This window comes from Denticeps clupeoides, chromosome 19, assembly GCF_900700375.1.
Source record: "Denticeps clupeoides chromosome 19, fDenClu1.1, whole genome shotgun sequence".
In the NCBI taxonomy this organism is placed as follows: Eukaryota; Metazoa; Chordata; class Actinopteri; order Clupeiformes; family Denticipitidae; genus Denticeps; species Denticeps clupeoides.
The window spans coordinates 7185051-7205511 of NC_041725.1; the positions used below are offsets into that span (position 1 = coordinate 7185051).

A 20461-nucleotide genomic window follows, 5' to 3' on the forward strand; every position below is an offset into this window, starting at 1 on the left:
CCCAGAACTAATTTTGTCCACCAAGGAGCTGCTTTGGGTTCCGCATAAAGACGCCATGGTAGCAAAAGACAACAATGAACCGCGAGGTGCTGCGTGTATTGTTATTATCATGAACTTATATCGTGAAACAGTGATGGACAGCCATAAAAAAGCACCTCTACTCTTTAGAGACAGACATTCCATCTTTACTATTATTACAGGAAATGTTATAATTTGTCAACAATTTTCTGAAACAGGTTGAGTGGGATGCAAATATACATTTGCAAATATACATTATACATAATAAATATACATTTAAAGACAGATTACCAATTACCACCAGTCACGGATTTGTATTAATTGTTCATTTCAGCTTTTAAGATAATGAAAGTGAAGTGATTGTCATTGTGATACACTGCAGCACAGCACACGGTGACATCACGAAATGTGTCCTCTGCTTTTAACCCTCACCCTTGGTGAGCAGGGGGCAGCCATGACAGGCGCCCGGGGTGCAGCGTTTGGCGACGGTGCTTTGCTCAGTGGCACCTTGGTGGCTCGGGATTCGAACCGGCAACCTTCTGATCACGAGTCTGCTTCCTTACCCACTAGGCCACCACTGCCCCACAGTGATAAATTTGTCTCTTGCAACTTACATGAAATCTGTGTGGTTAGAAAAATAAGACAAGTTGTGCAAGTAAAGTAGTTCCTGATGTTTAATGGCACAACAATGTTTAATTGAGCATTTTAATCAAGAGTAAAAATCTAAATAGAACATTAATTCAAACATGGCAGGAGAATATAGCATCTTTCCACAAGACGGCTTTTTACGTAATTATTCGGCTCACAGGCTCAGCTGAGCAATCTTCTGCTGCAGGACAGCCTTCCGGTCAGCACACTCCAGGTTGTCTGCGATGGTGGTCAGGAAATGGCGCGTGTTGTCGGCCTCGAGTGAAGAGCTCAGGTTGGGGTGTGCGGCCAAAACGCCCTCGTAGAGGGCCAGGATCTCCAGCGAGCACAGGAACAGCGCCTCTCCCTGGCCGGGCATCATGACCTGCACGTGCAGCACGTGGCAGAACAGCTGCGTCAGGACAAAGCAGAGCTCCTGGGCTCCGGCCGCGGAGCCGGGCTCCGCCTCCTCGGGCGATTGGACGGGCGCCTTGAGCTTCAGCGAGCCGAGCGTCTCCCGCACGGCGGCGGCGTAGAGCCTGGCGGCGTGAGACCAGCCGTGCGGCGGGAGCCAGTCGGCGCAGCTGGAGCCGCAGAGCAGCTGGAAGACCCTCAGGAGGAACACGGAGAGCCGCATCTCGCCCGCCAGCGGCCGCAGGTCCAGCAGGGGCAGGAAGTCGACGTACTCCAGGGAGTACGGCGCGTGCAGCTGGCCCGACCGCAGGAGGCGCCTCACCGCCTTCAGGAGCCTCTCCCACTCCGCCGCGGTGCACCACGGCAGGGTCTGCGAGACCGCCACCAGCAAGCCCTTGCTGAACATGTTCACGTCCTCCGGACTGCGCAGGTCCAGGCGCAGGTGGTCCAGCATGGCCTCCTGAAGCTCGTCGGACACGCAGCAGCACTCCAGCCACGCCAGCAGCCCCGTGCCTTCTCCGTAGCGCGGCAGCGCCAGGCCGGCCCAGCTCCGCTCGGGCAGCGCGCACACGGCCAGCAGCGAGTCGGGCACCTCGTTTTTGAAATGGTCGCCCCACACGGCTTTCAGGCGGAAGCGCACGGTCCAGTCCAGGGCTTCCACCTTCCTGTGGAGCCAGAACAGTTCTCTGGACCAGGCGCTGGAGTCGGCGGCGACCTCCTTCCCGACCCCGCCCCCCAGCGTGCTCAGAATGGACGTCAGCAGCTCCTTGCATTCGATGGATAAGCGCGGGCCGTCGGCGCCCGTCTCCCAACACCGGCAGCAGTCGTTCAAAAGCTGGCAAAGGCAACAGAGCAGCGGGAACGGGGACAGGTTCATCACCCAGTGTCTGGTGCCACCGCCGGGCCCTCGTTCCAGCGTGGAGTGGAGGAGTCGCAGGCACAGCTCCAGTTTGGGGTGGTGGGGAGCGGCCGACAGGTGAGGGAGCACGAAGGCGCGCAGAACCTCCTCGGCGCTGGCGAAGCCCGCGTCTCCGTCTCCGCCCGTCAGCCCGCCCAGGAACCCGAGGAACTGCTGCTCCTCCCGAGCCGAGGCCAACTTGCCCCACAGCTCCAGCAGGCAGCGGCACAGCAGGCCCGCTCCCCTGCCCAGGCCCGGGAGCCGCCGGAGGATTTGGGAGATGTGGCCGTGGGACCCCAGGTTCGTCACGGCCAGGCGGCAGCAGCGGCGCAGCGTGGCTTCCGGGTCCTGGAAAGCGACGCGCGCTACGGCTGAGACGGCCGCGCCGGAGCCGCTCTCTCCTGCGTCCTGGACCATGCAGTTGAAGGCCAAATTCAGTTCTTGGTTAAAACCGTCTGTTACGGCGTGGGGCAGGTGGCCGTGGAGTCCGTTCGGCGACAGGGTCAGCACTTCGGCCAACGCCTGGTTTTTTCGTCCAGAGGAAGCTCAGAAAAAAGGTCAAGAATTACGGCCTTCAGCCTCCTGCACTGCCGCACGTCGGCATCCGTCCGGCTTCTGGCTATGAGGGTAGAGACCAGCTTCATGACGACTGCTTTTTCCTGGAAGGCACTTTTGTTTCGCTCAAGGCTGTCCACCAGCTCTTTCACGGTGAAGGCCCGGCTCAGCTCCGAGGCGAATAATGCAGTGAATTCCCGGTAGTCCTCCAAGCGGTGGTCAATGACGGCCTCGGCGACGCGGGCCATTTCCAGCAAGCTGATCTCTGGCTCCGGGGCGAGAAGCACGTCTGCTAGGTGTTGCAGAGCCTTCCTCAGAGCACACGCAACGTTATGCTCTTCGTCGGGGGCCGGCGGAGCCGAGAGCCCGCGAAGGTCCCGGAGAACTAGGTCCACGACGGTTCTGAGGTGCAGTACAGTGGAGCTGGGCCCGCTGCGCTCGGAAACCTCCAGAAAGCCTTTGTCTTCCCAAACGTTCAGAAAACTGAGCACTGACTGCGCGGCTCGCGTTAAGGTCGTGTCCTCGGGCTTGAACTTTGAAGGGCTGTGAACAGCGCTGAGGTCGCGCTGAGCCTCGCTGACCGCTTCAACCAAGTCGAACTCCTCTGTGCCGCTGCGCTTTCTCTGTACGCTCACTGCCGCGGAGAGCTGCCGGAGTTTTTCCTCTGCAGTGAGCTCCACAACGTGCTCCAGCATGAAAGAGGTGTAAAGGGTGTCCAGGCAGTTGCATAAAGCAAAATGGCAGAGTTCTGAAGAGCCTATTTTGTCTTTAATGTCACTCAACGCTCGGAAGAGCTTGGACACTACACACTTGCCGGCAGCTACTGAGTCCGAGTCCAGCTTAAATCTCTTCGAGGCTTGAGATGAGAAATCAGAAGACTTGCCGTCGTTACTAAATTGGCCGGCAAAGACCTCGTCAATGCCGTCCGGGGGTTTCTTCTTGCCCCTCCAGAGCTGCCGCCATACCCGCAGAAGCAGTAACGTATCCTCAGCAGTGGTGTCAGTGGTGACATGCTGGACCAAGTGTTGAACTTCTACGCACAGGTCCGTCGGCTGGAGGCACAAAAGCAGCTCAACGTACGTGTCTGAGAAGCCCGCTGACTTGACCAGTTCGAAGAGCACGGTGTGGCTGAGGTCACAAAGGCCGTTTAGTATGGCAAACATTGGATTCTCCTTCCAGCTCCTATCGACATCTCCCCCTCTCTCAGTCTCTAACGCTTTACTCCATATAGTGCAAACAATCTTCTTCCTCCAGTAGGCAAGGTCTTGATGTTTAGCTTGCACCTGCCCACAGACCTCTGTGACCGCCTGGACAACCGGGCGGCCGACGTGACCCCAGTCCTCTTTTCTTAATGCACATAGAGAAGCAGGCTGGCACTGTCGACTGGCCAGCAGGAAGCCACCCTGGAGCACAGCAGATTTTTCACAGCTCAGCCAAGAGTCTGAAAAGACAAGAGGTCAACAAGTTCTCAAAAGGCACATGTCTTCAGCAGGTACAACGAAGCACGAGTGTACAACAGCACTGCCTCAACACTGGAGGAAATGCTCATGCTGTGTTTGTTTTTGTCAGAATCAGAATTGTGTTAATTGGCCAAGTATGTGCAAGCACATACAAGGAATTTGATTCCAGTAGATGGTGACTCTTCTACAGTGTAGAAGAAAACAACAATGTGCAAGGATGTGTGTAAGTGTAGTAGTGACAGTGGAAGTACACATTTCATAGAAAATAAACAAATCATAAAAAAAATTCTATATATTTCAGAAAATGAACTCATTGTGTTAAATGTGAAATATGCATGGGGCAACTATTCAACCAATACTGCTGAGGTGCAACAGTACCTAGAATGGAATAACACAAACAAATAATTTACAAAAAAGTGCAATTACAGTACAGGCCAAAGGTTTGGACGCACCTTCTCATTAAATGTGTTTTCTTTATTTACATTGGTAGATTATCATATAAGGCATCAAAACTATGAATGAACACATGTGGAGTAGTTTTGATGCCTTCAGTGAGAATCTACCACTCTAAATGGTCAAGAAAATAAAGAAAACACATTCAATGACAAGGTGTGTGCAAACTTTTGGCCTGTACTGTACATGCCATTCAGATGAAGTTATTATAATTAATAAGGTATGTGCTGTGCCACATTTCTTCTTTTATCTCATTATTATTATTTGCTTATCAGTATTTTTAATGAAAGACCCAGAAAACGTTTTCATTGTAAAGATCCTATATGGTTAAATGTTTCACTGCAGCGAGTGATAAAATGGAACAGAAGTTTTTTCACACGGTACAAATCCTCACCTTGCGGCATAGCTGACGATCACCCAGCCAGGCGAAGTTATAACGATTTACTTTTAACTAATTTTTATCCCGACCAAGCACGATATAACTTCACCGCAGCACGCTTCCGGCGAAACGTATATGAACCGGAAGTAGGTAAATCAGAGCCAGAAGTTTGTCCATTTCAGTCACAGCGCCTCTGCTGGTCAGCCGTATATTACAACGTTCACATAAACGTAGTTGCTGTTTTAACTCAGTGGAATTAATAACATGACATTATTCAATGTCATTTACAATCGCGCTGGTATCATTTTAAGAGTCATGACTGGTCGCGGCTCCGTTGCTATTCTGTTGATATTTGTAGGAACATGACACTTTATCTGGCGCCACTTTCGTTTCGTGGGAAGCGATCGTTACGAAGGGGGCAGAGAGGCGGCAAAGTGAAGAGAAAGTGAAACCGCGTCGCCGGTGTTCAACAACGCCATGATTTTTATCTTGTCCTCTCTCCTCCTGACGTATTTCACAGGTAGCATCACTCGTACGAACTCCTTCATCTCGTGTGTGGCGCGTTTTCATCGGCTCTGTGTGGAAATGTTACGTGGGTTGCGTGTCTGTGCGCAGGAGTCCGGGGCTCCCAGTCGCTCCGCGTCCCGTGGATTCCCTGCCAGATGACAGACGAGCGAGTTTTCGTGAACAGCGAGGGCTACAACGAAACGCAGCACTTCAGCCGCCACGCAGGCGTCCAGTTCGGCGAGCAGGCGGGCGACAGTCGGCTGATGTCCAACGCCATCACGTTCCTGCTCACAGGTGAGGAAGAAGCTCCGCCAGGTAAAGTGTTCTTCGCTGTCCACTTTGAAGCCATGTCACCACGCTGTATACACAAGACTCAGATTTCAGGGTATTTTAGGACATTCTAGATAAATAGAATATACAGGTCGCTGACAAAAGTCTTGTCGCTTTGTAGAAACACCTACTATTAACCTGACTTTTAATTAATCAATTGGTGGTAAAAATAACACATGAAAAGCTAAAACCCTACCAAATTATGTTTAATGCATTGAAATGAATTCGATTCACTGAAAAAAAATTATCATTTAATCAAGACAGAAAGGTCAAATTTTGTCGCCTATACAGAAATGTAACAAATTTACTGCAAACACAAAAATATGTCAGCAAATTAAGTAGTGGTGCTGTCAGATCCAAATGTAATATGTTGTATGACTTCCATGAGTTTGAAGGACTGCATCCTTGCGATTTCACAAGGATTCATACAATTTATTGATGAAGTCATCAGGAATAGCAAAGAAAGCAGTCTTGCATGCCTCCCAGAGTTCATCAATATTCTTTTTCGACTTCCATGCTTCCTCTTTCATCCTACCCCACACTAGCTCAATGATGTTCATGTCTGGTGACTGGGCTGACCAATCCTGGAGCATCTTGATCTTCTTTGCCTTGAGGAACTTTGATGTGGAGATGGAAGTATGTGATGGAGCACCATCCTGCTGCAGAATTTGGCCTCTTTTATGGTTGGAAATATAAAAGGTAGCTAAGAGTTCTTGGTATTTTAGACTATTGATGTTGCCTTCCACCCTGCAGATCTCTCGCACCCCCCCATACTGGATGTAACCCCAGACCATGATTTTTCCGCCAGCAAACTTCACTGTTTTCTGGGTGAATCTCGGATTCACGCGGGCTCCAGTAGGTCTCCTGCAATATTTGCAGCGAGTGTGGTGTAATTCAACAGAATATTCATCTGAAAAAATCCACCTTCTGCCACTTTTCCAGCGCCCGTCCTTTTAGCAGACTTTGGGCCTTGGCAAATGCCACACGTTTTTTCAATAGTCTTTGGTTTAGTTCTGGCTTCTAGGCACTGATTCAACCATGGAGGCCATTTCAAGACAGAATCTGACAAACTGTTCTGGTTGACACAGGGACTTCAGGTGACCAGGTCTCGTGGAGCTTTGATGCAGTGGAAAATGGGCTGGCCTTGGATTTTCGAGCCAACAAAGTGGTCCTCTCGAGCAGTTGTCTTGTGGGGTCTGCCTGACCTGGGCTTGTCAAAAATTTCTCCAGTCTCTTCAAATCTTTTTTTTTCCACTGTACTTGATGCAGAGACACATTGAAGGTGTCTGCCACATCAGCAGTAGATCTGGTCTTCGGCCTCTTGATAATCAACACTTTAGTCTCAGGGAGAAACCTAATTGATCCATTATTTGTCACAGGTGAAGCTCATATGACAAGGCGACAACACTTATGTCTTTGCAAAAATTGATGTGAAAATGTGCTTTACCAAGATTTGAATATTAGAATACTTTTTGGGCATTTTCATTTTGCACTAAAACATTATTACAAAAGCTGTTGGGAATAAAATGAGCCATTTCTTGTAAAAATGTGAATTTTTTTGAGAAAATATGGAAATATATTAAGAAATATATTTCAGTGGCACTTGAGGTCAATTTGTACTCAAGCGACAAGACTTTTGTCAGGGACTGTATGTGTAAGTTGTGCAAGTGTACAGTAAAATAATCTGTTGCTTTATTTCTGATCCATGTCCGTAATGGAGACTGATATATCTTTGCTGTAGGGTCAAAGGTAGACATGAGGCGCTACGTATTGGGCAGAGAGGAAACCCTGCAGTGTGAGATACGAAGGCACAGCACCGGGGGCATCGAGTCACGCTGGCCGGGTCTGGGAGCCCACGACAATGACCTCTGGTTCACCTGCACGCTGCGTCACACTGAAGGCCTTGCTGTTATCACCACGTTCCTCAGATACACCCCTGCTCCTGGTGTCCGCTGGCTCACTATTGAAGACACAGACACAATCAGTGTCACAGGTACGGTCATGCTGTAAATGACAAATCTACAACATGCGAGAAAAAATCTACAGCGATGTAGTTACTCTGAATTTAGACATGAAAAGAACGACGGATTCAGAAAACCTTATTTATCCTGAAGGAAAATGATGTCAGTGCTAATCCTGGTTCCTGCTCTGCTCTGTGTACTCTGAGCAGCAGCAATGGTCGTCCTGACATACACGCCCTCAGTGAATGTTGGCATGCTGCAAGAGAAGACACTGAACTGCCAGTTTGAGGTAGACCACAAGTCCCCGAACCTGGCGGTGGAGTGGCGTCACCAGCATAGAGGCGAGCGTTTCAAGCTCTTCAGCTACAACAGCCGCGAGGGGAAAAGTGAGGGCAGGGGCGTGTCTCTGAAAACCATCGCCAAGGGCGATGCCTCTCTGAAGCTCCCTCCAGCCAAACGATCCAGCGAGGGGACCTACATCTGCTCTGTCTACGTTCCTCCGCTCTATGGAAGCCATGACATCCCTCTTCAGATTGTTGGTGAGAAGTCCATCCAAGGTGTAGGCGGTGCTTGTGAAATGAAAGTCATAGTAATAGAAAAACTATTAGTCTATCTGCCTGTGTATATGCTATAACTTCTAAATCACTCACACACAAACACACTTTTATATATATATGTGTGTGTGTGTGTGTGTATATGTATGTATGTATGTGTGACGCCAATGGTCTGACCGTGTGTCCGTGATGTGTCTGCATCTGGAGCTGTCACTTTTTCAGATGTGACAGTGGAGAGTTCCAACACATGGAGTTCCAATTCTGTGTAATTATTTAAAAGAATGACCGTACTATCATTAGCTCATAGCATTTTCACTTGTCTCTGTTACAGTTTTAAATATTGGGATATTACTTTATATATATAAGCACTTGTCAAAAAGAACTCTCAGATGTGACTGGTTAACACAATATACTGAGTTCATGCTGTGATGCCTCTACTTGTTTAGAACCTCCTCGCGTGTCCCTGGATGTCCCATCACCTCTAGTACTTCCTGAGGGCGCTGAGCAGAAGGTGGTGTGTGAGGCGGCGGGATACTACCCACTGGACGTGGAGATGGAATGGCTGAAAGAGTCGCTCAAGCCTGGCAGCAGTCTCATGCCTGAGGTTCTGAAGAACGTGCTGTACTCCAGTCACCGGAACCATCCGGATGGTACCTTTTCGTTGTCCGCCTTCTTTCTGCTGAAGCCCTCCCTTCAAGACTCAGGGTACAGATACACCTGCAGGGTGTCCCACCGCTCACTGAATGTGCCCATCCGAAAGAGCTTCATCCTGGATGTCACAGGTAATTTGTCCTCACTGGCCACCGTCACTATAGACCTCAGTTCAGGCACTTCTATACGCTTTAGTGTTGTAGTTTACTTTAAATGCATGCTTTATATTTTGCAACATCCTTTGGGCATTATTTATGGGCATATAATTACTTCCTCTACTATCAATACTGTCCATAAAACATTGTAAAAATAGTTATCAGGTCACAATGTACATTTTTGTGCTTTGTTGTAGAAGAGACTGGCTCTTTTCTGTGGTATGTAATGACCACTGGATTTATAATCCTGATCGTCCTTCTGACTGTGATGCTGTCCTATCTGCGCTCAGGTAAGAACTGTGTGAATTTACTGCGCCTGTCATGTAAGGGCCTTTATCGACCATAGGTGGCAGAGTTGGACCATTATGGACATTTATAAATCCGAGTGTTTACATTCATAGTGATAATTTAATGTGTGTGTGTGTGTGTGTGTGTGTGTGTGTGTGTGTGTGTGTTACAGTAAGACGAGAATCAAATAAGGTAAGACTTTAGCCGCTTTCACTAGCCAAAATTTTGAATACAATTTTTTAAATCTTAAATAATTATCATTGTTTCTTGCCTGAGCAGAAGAAGCCATATTGAAAAGTCAAGCCAGAGAAGGTACAGCCCAGGTACAGTTGCTGGACCAGCCTGGGACATCAGATCGTCTCTCGTCTTCCAGTACAGCCTGTATGTGATGCATCAGGTGGTTGTTTTACGAGGGGGCGGAGTTTTGAGTTTAAAAGGAAATACTGGAGATAAAGTCTGCTGAACTCCTGCTGTGTGTTTAATGGGACTGTTTGATCTTGAAAAACTTGAAATTAAAAATGTGTCAGTATGTCAAAGGTGATATGCACAGGTTTCTGGATTTATATCCAGAATACAGACGGGTTTACTTATTCTCAATTCTGGAGGATTGGACACATTTACAAAATTTGCACTTGTTGTAACAACTAACAAAGTGACACTACATACTAATATATAATATACACCGGTTGGGGATTTTTCATGTAAAAACATATCTGTATAAATTTTAATTGAGGTTTTGCCAGTGTGAGTTTGATGAGGTCTATCTTTTAAAAACAAAATACATAATTTGCTGTCTATTGAACTTGAAGGGAAAGTTATTGTGGCTGTATAAATGCAGTCTTGCCAATAGTAATGGTAAACATGCATTAAAATTGGCCGTTTCTGGGATAAAGTTTTGCGTTTGTTGTTTGGTATGCTGCAAGATTTGAAGATTACATTTTTTTTAACAGTGTGTGTATTGCCAGCTGCTGCCCTACGTATTTTAGTTCTAGACTCATACATGCATTACACAAGGGCACCAATCATACATGATTAAAACTGTTCTCTGTTTTGGCTGCTTGCTTTTTCAGATCTTGTGTTGCTATTTTAACTTGCATAACTCTTTGGAAGCCCCCTCCACCCCGACCTGCATGCTCTGCTGTTTCCACCTCGCTCCGTCTTCCTCAGCACGACCTGGAAGGTTTTTAGAACATCCGCTCACTGCTGTCCTGCAGAAATGCTCATTTTCTTCTCCTTCATTAAAAACACAAATTAGACCTAATGGAGACTGAATCAACAGTGCTGTTCATTTATCAACTTCTGGATGATTAATTCAGATCTGGCGTGCATGGGCATTCTGTCAGGAACTGCAGCTGTTCCTGATGGCTGTTTCTGGCTCTCTCCCTCTCCCTCCGAGGCAGCGATGGCCCCGAGCAAACGAGCGGCTGTCTGTCACAGGCGGATCTGAGTGGAAACTGACATGCCAGTCAGGTCAGGAGTCAGCCGAGGGCCAGTTCTCTGGAGAGACCCGCTGTAGTCTCCAAACTCCGAGAATCAAGTGGGTAGGAATGAACCGGTGATAACGCGCCACCCGGAGCCTCGCCTCAGTATTTTTTGCTCTGCGCGCTCGATTCGGTGCGTTGCCGATCAATGCCGGCGAGTACATGTTGGGTCATAGTCTGGGGGCTCGGTGGGGAAGTATGTGGCGTCGTTTGATCTCAGCTTGCAGAGTGAAAACAGAGCCAGAACACTCTGGGAGGTGAGGAGATCAAGTAAGAAATTCAATTAAAGACCCTCAATTGCAGACATTGTTTCTGGGCAGAGCTCCAGAAGGGGCATGTGGGCTTGCTGGCTCTGCAAAAGTCTTTTTTTTTTTTTTTTCTGATTAATGAATGTAAACAGACGGAATATGCCGATGTGTTGAATGTAGAAAGAACTGCGGTAACCGCAGTGAGGAGCGGTAATGACTCGGTATAAATCTCCTAAAACTGTAGTGTGATTATTCCTTTACCGTTGTTGACAAGGATGGGAAATGAAGGCTCCAGGTATGATTTACGGCATTTTGCAAACTAGTGTATTCCCTGAGTTTGCTTTGCAAGTGATTTCGGAAAGAAATGAGCCTAAGAAGGTGCTGGCTGGCTGAAATGTTCCTGCTCCAGCTAACCTGTAAACAAAAAGTTGCTTCACTTTTCCCATCTGTGTGTGTTTATTTTGTGGAAAACTCCCGTGAGGTCATATTATCAGCCCTGCCTTCTCGACGCAGCTGTAGTGCTTGTCATTCCGCCGCCATCCTTCTCTCTTGCTTGAGAACGCTATACCTGGACCTCAGTGACCGTGTGGCCTCGGCCGACAGCCGCAGCGCAGCATCCCGGAATCGTCGCCCTCTCTCGGCCTCTCGGTGTCTGTAGCCGAGACGGCTTGGGTAACTCGTGAAACCACAGTCCTCGCGCTCGGCAGGCTAATGCACATTTAATCGCCGTCTGTGCCAAGCTCATGGAAAGATTTTTGTGTGTTCGTGTCTGTCTTTATATCTGTCTACCCTGTTAATCTGTCTGCGGCTTTTTGCTTTAAAATCCGGACTCGTGACACCCTCCTCTCTCTCATGTGCCTTTATTCTCAGCTCATCGCTGGACTCTAACCCTTGTGCCGTCAAATAAATCTGCAGCAAGCCAATCATATGCCACTTTTCATCTAGTTTACTTCATTTCTTCAGGTTTAAAAAGTTTTCAGGAGATACATGGAGAAAGGGTCACGCGCAAGAGTGTCAACCTGTGTCCCAGGACGCCTTTCTCCATTGTCCATGTCCATCGTTTATGTTTGAAATATGAAGTTCCAAGCTGGCTTGGGCTTGCGGTTGGGTTGACATAAGTGCTCCTGGAGACTTTCCATGTGGATCCCATTTTGTAATTTCTTTTAATTACTAGGTCTACAAAAGCGCACTAGATCTGCCAACAAAGATCAGAAGATCTGAGTATGTTTTAAAAGTGAGGTTTTAAAAGTGAGTTCAATTTCTAAAATAATAGATGTTAAATAACAGCTATATACAAAAAGCATATATTTCATTAGCAGCTTTGCAACCACAGCACAAGCTAGTAGCAATAGAATGAGTTATTATAAAGCTGTGCAATTTAATGAGCCAAGTTAAATAAATACAAATTTGAAAGGTTTGCAACAAATGAGTAAGAAACATGCACATTAATATGTGCAAGATGGCAGCCAATCAAATGTTTGATGCAGAACAATTTGATCAATTTTATAATTGAGTTTTATTGAGAGATCAGAGCTCAGATGAAATCCCAGGCATTGAATATTATGGCCAAGAAACAAAATGAAAATCAGGCCTGAAAGACTCTTATTACAGCTGCAAACTCCCAATGTGAACATTAGACAAATGGATGCTGTAAGTGGGTGAATGAACTTAATGTCACGTGATCAACCCACAGGATAGAAGACGTGTGGGTTGCTGAAATGAAATCTGGAAGTAATTTACCATGATGAATGCTTTTTAAGAAACAATTTTCCTTGTAATATAGCCAACATAAATCTCTGCACACCTGAGGCAACTGCTTGACGTTCCAGATGTGTAAGTGCGAAAAAACTAGTACAACTGGAGCGCGCGTTTCATCAAAGTTGGATTAGTCAGCAATTTTCAGTCGCCCGGCAAAAGAGGGGAAGAAAGACAAATAAACGGCAAACAGATAAGACAAGGAGGGGTGTGTTATTGTGGCCTGGGTTCAGAATGAGCCAACATCTGAATTTAATAAGGGCCAACTAAAACATTTTTCCTATGAAAGCGATACGAGGAGCAGGCTGTATGTGGGGTGTGCTATGGTCACAACAAATTTCAGACCCTCATCCGTTTTGCATAGTTCAAGATACGCCCTAAATGCACACATTCATCAGATAACTGAAATGACTACACGCTTTCATAAAATTCCGTACAAGGAGCACTACTTTCTCTCCCGCCACATTGTCCCATGCCTGTCAACAGTGAGTTTAATACTGTACTGCAGTAACTGTCCTTTAAAAACTGACCCCCCTGTATCAGCCGGTGGAGAAAGACGCGTCTCGCAGCCCTCGTGTGTACGTGACGCGTCCATGGGAGCAGATCTACATAATTCTGGGGCATTAGGACCGTCAGCCGTCACTACGGGCTTGCAAATGTAGTTTATAAAAAGGTCGTTCGAGTTTGGCGGCTGTGTGACAGGCAGTGAATTGTTCAGTCGCTTTTCTGCTAAAACCAGCGCGCAGCTCGGAGTTCATGCTACATGAATTACTGCAAACAATGCTCATAATTTGCACGCAGTCATGGCTCTTTGTAATGACAGCGTAATTATGTATTGCAAGTCACTTTTATTTAATTTGCAGTGGGGTTGTTGAGAGGCTACAGATCTGGATCACAACCCTACCTGGAGGTCTTATACGGGAAAGGTCAAAGGGCAGACTCCCAGCCAGTAAAATACAGAAGATGGAAAATCCTGCAACCCCACCCCTCATCAGGTTGCCGTGCTCCTGCGCCCCCCGCTGGCTCCATCTCAAGGAAGTGAGGTCATGGAGCAGAGTTTTATCAGGCCTGCAGAGAGCCACTAAACCAGTTCCTTCTCTTTTCCAAACCCTCCACTGCTTCCTTCTTTCCTCCCACCCGCCCTTATTTTCACATATGGAAACACCCCTGAGCTGCATTTCTGATGTCATAACTGGTACTACAAAGATAGCGCTGCGGACAGAAGAAGTCACGGAAGCAGACGGTACGAGAAAAGATGCAGGTTTGGAATCGATGGTGGAGGCTTTCCGTTTCCTTTCCCCTCAGTGCTCCTTGTTGGCTCTTGTCTTCTTATCCGTGGCAACATGGGAAAATCATGACACAGACAAACTTCACCAGAGGCCATGGATAGAAAAGAAGAAAGTGAAGTGATAGTCACTTGTGATACACAGCAGCACAGCACACAGTGCACAGAGTGAAATTTGTCATCTGCATTTAACCCATCACCCTGAGTGAGCATTGGGCAGCCATGACAGGCGCCCGGGGAGCAGCGTGTGGGGACGGTGCTTTGCTCAGTGGCACCTTGGCGGATCGGGATTCGAACCGGCAACCTTGTAAAGTGAATATGATATCCTATATATATATATAGGATATTTTGATTTGAATGTCGGGCCCTGCGTCTGCCATTTCCACGACCTATGACTTCAGTAACATGCCCCCAGGTAACCGCAGTTGAATCACCGCTGTTGTTTCTCGGCTCTGAGTTGATATTGTGTACCTTGGCACCCGTGGCCGTCTCTGCACGGTTACATCAGACAGCGCTGGCGTCGCCAGAAACCCAGGTGAGCACACGCACGCCGACCCCCCCGGCCGGTTATCAGGCGCGCACTCTCCCGAGCTCCCTGCTGAGTACGTAGCGCCGGCAACGCGGCTTTTTTTGTCGGAGGTGAGGCTCCAAGTCCTGAGGGCTTTTCGATCATCAATCACTCCTGCCAAGGCGCTGCCAGGCCAGCTGCTCTGTTTGTGCTCACAGACTCAGCCACTCATTTTCAATCAGACGTGGAGAATGGGGCCGGTGACCGGGTTAAACCATTAACACCTCGTGAAAGGTTCGACCAGCATGCCACCCCCACCCACACCCTGACGTATGCCTCTTTGAGGCTATTCTGCGTTGTTTAAGACAGGAATGGAAAAGGAGTAATGGTTTTGTTGACTGGCACAAATCAAAAGGGGGTTTCTTTCTGAGTTGGTTGCGTAAAGCCAAAGGCACTCCCACAGCACAGCCGTAGCTTACTATTTCCCCATTAATCAGTGTGCCATAAAATAAAAACCCTGTACGTTTCATGGCTTCATTTCACAACGACTACTACCATGTTCTGGTGAAAGAGAGCAGTACAAAAATCACATTAGACGTGGACAAGTACATTTACATCTACAGCATTTTTCAGACGCCCTTATCCACAGTGACTTACAATCAGTAGTTACAGGGACAGTCCCCCCCCCGGAGACACTCAGGGTTAAGTGTCTTGCTCAGGGACACAATGGTAGTAAGTGGGATTTGAACCTGGGTTTTCTGGTTCATAGGCGAGTGTGTTACCCACTAGGCTACCACACACCCACAGGGGCAGTGGTGGCCTAGTGGTTAAGGAAGTGGCCCCGGAATCAGAAGGTTGCCGGTTCGAATCCCGATCCGCCAAGGTACCACTGAGGTGCCACTGAGCAAAGCACCACCTGTCATGGCTGCCCACTGCTCACTCAGGGTGATGGGTTAAATGCAGAGGACAAATTTCACTGTGTGCACTGTGTGCTGTGCTGCTGTGTATCACATGTGACAATCACTTCACTTTTTTTTTTTTTTTAGGTACAGTTCTCCACCTTGGGAGATCATCCAGAAGCCATCTGTTTTAGTTAGGGTGACGCTAATCGCGCCGTAGACGTTCTCCGAGATCCAGGGCCCCTGGCCTCATGCTTGGGTCGTTAGACGAGGGCGATGATGTCATCGTGAATCACGCTCTGCCTGCCGGGGGGATTGCAGGCTTGATGGCTTGCGGAGTTTCGATATAAGACAGGAGACTGTGGGAACAATTGATGGATATGACAGAAATGTGTTTTGGCCGAAGTTCAAAATGTGACATCACTGCGGTTCTCTTCCTTGAGAATCTATCAACAGCGCCGCCACAAGCTGTGTAAGGAGTGACGGCTCAGCTTACAGGAAAAGGCTGAGTGTGTGTGTGTGTGAATGTTCTAAAAGAAAAACCTAAAGTTTCCCTTAAACTGACGACTGTTGAAAGATTTGTTTGCTTGATGAATGAGTTGAAGTTGTGGTGCAGTTATACATTTATGATAAATATATTTATTGTATATATATATATATATATATACGTTTTTTAACAGAATCTTCTCAGAAATTCACAAGCATTATACTTTGCTTTTTATGAAATACTATAAACAATATAGTGAGAGTTATGCATTGTATTTTTATCTTATAGAAACATTTTTATTGGAAACTTTATGGCATGACAGCAGGTGACTGGTGAAAATGAGGGTGCCTATATAAAAACTGTTTTTTTGTTTGTTTGAGCGTTTTAAGAGATTGCAAGAAAGATGGTGCAGCTACAGTTGCACATTTGAGTCTGCCAGTCAGAGGTAGACTGGCGATCATTAATCGATACACGTGAAGGTGGCCAAAGGCGCTCGATTGAGGTACAGCCAACATGAGCTGGAGACAGGGATGACGGAAAGGGGTGGGGACCTTCAACCACACAACCGCATGTGCCGATCTATTCCTTGTCCTTGTAGTCATTTCATTTTTAGTTTTTGCCCATTTTTTTCAAAACTGATCATTGCACACACTACTTGTATTGGTTTTTCTTCTACTGTGACAGTGTGTGTGTGTGTGTGTGTGTGTATACATATATATATATATATATATATATATATATAGAGAGAGAGAGAGAGAGAGAGAGAGAGAATGTTCAGAGAATGCACAGTTCACTATATATATGTTTATGTGTATGTGTGTGTATTTATATACACACACACATACATACACATGTATGTGTGTGTGTGTGTGTGTGTGTGTGTATATATATATATATTACTGACTGTATGTCGCTCTGGATAAGGGCGTCTGATAAATGCTGTAAATGTAAATGGTAGGTGGAGTGACAGGTTGAGGGCGAAGCTGTAAGTTGAGCGGAACCGTGCAGTTTCAGACCCTGGCAGCCCTGTGAGCAGTGCTGGAGCAGGGCTGTAATTATCCGGAGTCAGTGGGGTTTTGGGAATGTGCACACCCTCTTCTCCACTCCTTCCCCCCACCCCTGGTGTCCCTCCTACCCCCTTGCAGGGGAGCTTTTCTGCTGCTCTGGAAACCTGCTCTCAGCCCCCTCCATAAAACACTCACAACCCTCTCACCGCTCTCTAAAGCAGATGTCACGGGCCCCTGGCCTCTAACCGCTATCCAGCCAACGGTTGGCGGGATGTCATCATTCCTGTCACCGTCTGCGCATCAGCGAAGACGAGTCAACAGTTCAGGGTGCGCTGCTGCAACACCATATCGCGCCTGTAGATCACCGCTCAACTCACCATGTCAGAAACTGTCTCTACTTGCTCTTGGGAAATGGTGCCAACAAAATAAAAAAAATAAAAAACCCGCAGTTTTAAATCAGTTTTATTGTCCTCTTGCCTGCGTCCGCATCTCCCACTCCAACTCTCTCTCTTCTCTCAGTAACATGTGCACTTCATTTCAGTTCTTTTGAAGTGATGATGACATCACCAGCTGGCTGCTATTCTCCTGGCCTTCGTGTTTGGACTTCGTGGTTCCCATGGAAACTCTGATGTAATGGCCGCGCGCGGTTGTCGGCCGCTGGCGTGCGGTGACAGAAACTGGGCCTTTGTTTCCAGGACGCGATCGCGATGACCTCAGGGATGAGAGCCAGCGCCGGTGGCACCTTTCCTCACAAGGGCCGCGGGCATTCCTGGCCTGTTCCCATCCCGGTGAGCAGAAGATGGAGATAAATATTTGCCTGGGTTCCACGAGTTCGGCACTGTTTACACGCGCTGGCCGCCACGGGTCAGCCGCCGTGCGTGTCGGAGGAACGCGGACACTTAAGTTTCATTGGCGCCGGGACTCGGGCGCGAGGTCCCGGTGACGGAGTGTGTGTGCGTGGGTGAGCTCAGAGGCCCTTCACCAATGTTTACTGCAGCCGGCACCGGGCCGTATGTTCACGTCTCTTGGCAGGAGGGTGGCGAGCGATCTCGGGGTGGGGGGGTGGGGGGCTCATGTAAACAGTTCTGCAACAGCTCCCCTGTTGCCATAACAGTTTAACGTCGCTTTCCTAGATGGGGCGTAAATTACGCTGTATCACCTCCTTCCAGCTGCGCAGCCGGCCCGGCCCGCTGCCAGACAGCCTCGCTCCGGCGACTCTACGGGACCGGTCCCGGGACAAATATCGGCGTGAAAAGCGCGTAAATCCACGCCACATTTCTTCGTGGCGTTATGATGACGCTCTGTTGGACCGCAGCAACGACGCGAACGGGCCCCTGCAGACGTCTGCGAGAAGAAGGCTGCTCATGACTCAGCGTGCGTCGCATTGCCGTTCCAGGACATTCCGTGGCGGCGAACGGAACGGACGAAGCCCGCGTGTCACTTCCTGCTGCTGTTGCAATAGCTGCATGAACTTGTCCCGTCGGAATGTTGGCGTGCGCCGTGAGGCCCGGGCTCACCGTTCCTCCTTCCCTACAACACACTGTCCCTCGTTTCCATCAGATGAGGCACGAACCCGCCCTCCAGAACTTGGGCCGGCACTTCTGGCCACAATAACAAACTTTCATGGCTCAGCGCCCTGCAGCACAGTTCACGAACTCTTGGGCTTTTGCCCCCGTAATTCTGGGAGACGTTTACGACGCGAGGGCCCTGACGTCACCCCCAAAATGGAACTCATCGTGGAAGCGCTCTAAAAAAAAACCCCTCTCTGCAGCTGTTTGGTGTCCAGCAGTGAGAACAAGCCGTTTCTTAAGCAAACACGTCTTCCAAACGAGGGGGCTTTACGCTCTCTGGCCTTTTCCGACAGCCGCTCGGGGGACACGGTCCTCTTTGCGTGCAGTTTTTCCGGCGCTGGGTGAAGTTTGGGGTGTTTGTTCACGCTGCGCTTTGGTGTGGAGCTGGCAGGGGGGTTGGGGTTATCTGACGGTCTGCTGGTGCAGCTCGCCGCGGCTCGGGGTGTTTATAGTAGATGGGGGTGGAGAGGTGGTGGTTGGTGGAATGTGAAGTTATTCCGCTCTTGTGTCCCCCTGGCTCTAATCACCCAGCACCACCCCCGCTTCCCAATATCCTCATCCCCCCCGGTCTGATAAGGGGAAAGGGTCCCAAGCAGAGGTCGGCTGCACAAGCGGCACCGGTGGAAACCCTCTTTCCTACACTGCCCCATCCTGCAGCGTGGTCATTATGAGGCCCGAATCGCCCGGAAATGTGTTCGGAGCAAGTCTGATCGAACATTCGCACAAATCCAGAGGCAAGTGACACTTCACATGTAAAGCCTTTAATCACCTCTCTCATCCACAGCTTCACGAAAGAAAGCCTGACTTGATCTTGGTTCCCTATAGCATAGAGCACTGTCCATTTTCTTAAAAAAAAAAAATAGATGCCGAGGGACTGACACCAGGGACCGACACCGAAGATATAAAACCGCTTGGGGGGAGACGAGAAATACGATCCATGACATCTGCTTGTCCCAGAGGAGAATATATGTACATGAGTGTTTGTGTGTGTGTAAGACAAAGAAGGAGGCTCTAACCACAGTCAATTCACAGTGGCACTCCACATTAAATGGTAGGGGACAAATATATTGGTCATCTGGGATGGCCCTGGCACGAGGAACACGCTGCTGGAGGGGTAAATAAAAAAGGCACCAGGAGACAAAAAGCACGTTGTTTTCCGTACAGCTGAAGAGAATGTGGAACGTCCACATTACAATAAAAAAATAGATTTGTGCTAATAAAGCTCAGAAGTAAAACCTCATAATAAACTAATTAAAACATGTTTTAGTCATCTTATGGTGACAAAAGTAAATCCTGATTATGTCATAACCATGGATTAAATAATGGGGGAGCTAAGGGACCTGGGTTCCCCTGAAAAGGACAGTAGATGTCCAGAGATGCTAAAAAAAATTCTCCAATTTGAAATATTTTCTGTACACTGAGGTTCCTGATTTATGTTGCCGCCGGATGTCTTCATCATCGACTGGGTGTGGCATCTGAATGGAAGTTGTTAATTAAGAAAACAAAGTGTGTTTTTGTTTAGTAAGTCATGGCGCACCCCGAAATTTGAACCATGGTTATGACAGCAAACCTCTTTTCATTATAACTGCACAGAAGATCTTCCGGAAACTGTACAGCAAAGCTGTGTAGCTCAGGACTCTGCACTTTAATCCCGCTTTTTATTCTTTTATTTTATACGGACATCACAGCAGCGTTACAACTGGGGCATGCATCTAAGACGTTTTAATTGAAGGTCTTATACTTTTATACCAAACATAATTTAAATGTATTGTATTGTTAAAACTGCATTTTAGTATGCTTGCATTTAATTGTTTCACTGATCAAAAAAGAGCCCTAAGTCAGCCCCAAGTTCATAAGGCCGAAGGGGGTCAAACAAATCACTGATCTGTCTGTCTGTCTGAGTTAATTGTAGCGGGAACGCGGAGAGAGAGAGGGAGAGAGAGAGAGAGAAGGAGAGAGAGAAGAGAGAA

At 48.0% G+C, this 20461-nt stretch overlaps 3 protein-coding genes across 3 annotated transcripts in view; 2 read left to right on the forward strand and 1 right to left on the reverse strand.

The window, feature by feature from the left end:
• Positions 1 to 508: 508 nt before the first annotated feature.
• Positions 509 to 5091, reverse strand: gemin4 (gem (nuclear organelle) associated protein 4). Its single transcript, XM_028963110.1, is given in 3 exon segments — positions 509 to 2487; positions 2490 to 3953; positions 4820 to 5091. Coding segments are annotated over 3 exon segments (3141 nt in total). The 5' UTR covers positions 4830 to 5091; the 3' UTR covers positions 509 to 820.
• dhrs13b.2 (dehydrogenase/reductase (SDR family) member 13b.2) lies at positions 5014 to 10285 on the forward strand. Its single transcript, XM_028963111.1, has 8 exons — positions 5014 to 5324; positions 5420 to 5605; positions 7383 to 7634; positions 7812 to 8141; positions 8603 to 8938; positions 9160 to 9252; positions 9423 to 9442; positions 9530 to 10285. The coding sequence occupies exons 1-8, from the start codon at positions 5282 to 5284 to the stop codon at positions 9542 to 9544; spliced, it is 1275 nt and encodes a 424-aa protein (XP_028818944.1). The 5' UTR covers positions 5014 to 5281; the 3' UTR covers positions 9545 to 10285.
• Positions 10286 to 10768: 483 nt separating this feature from the next.
• smtnl (smoothelin, like) overlaps positions 10769 to 20461 on the forward strand; it is a 20587-nt gene continuing 10894 nt past the window's right edge. Inside the window, exon 1 of the mRNA XM_028962464.1 lies at positions 10769 to 10787. The gene's annotated coding sequence lies outside the window, so the exon portion shown is untranslated. The remainder of the gene's footprint in view (positions 10788 to 20461) is intronic.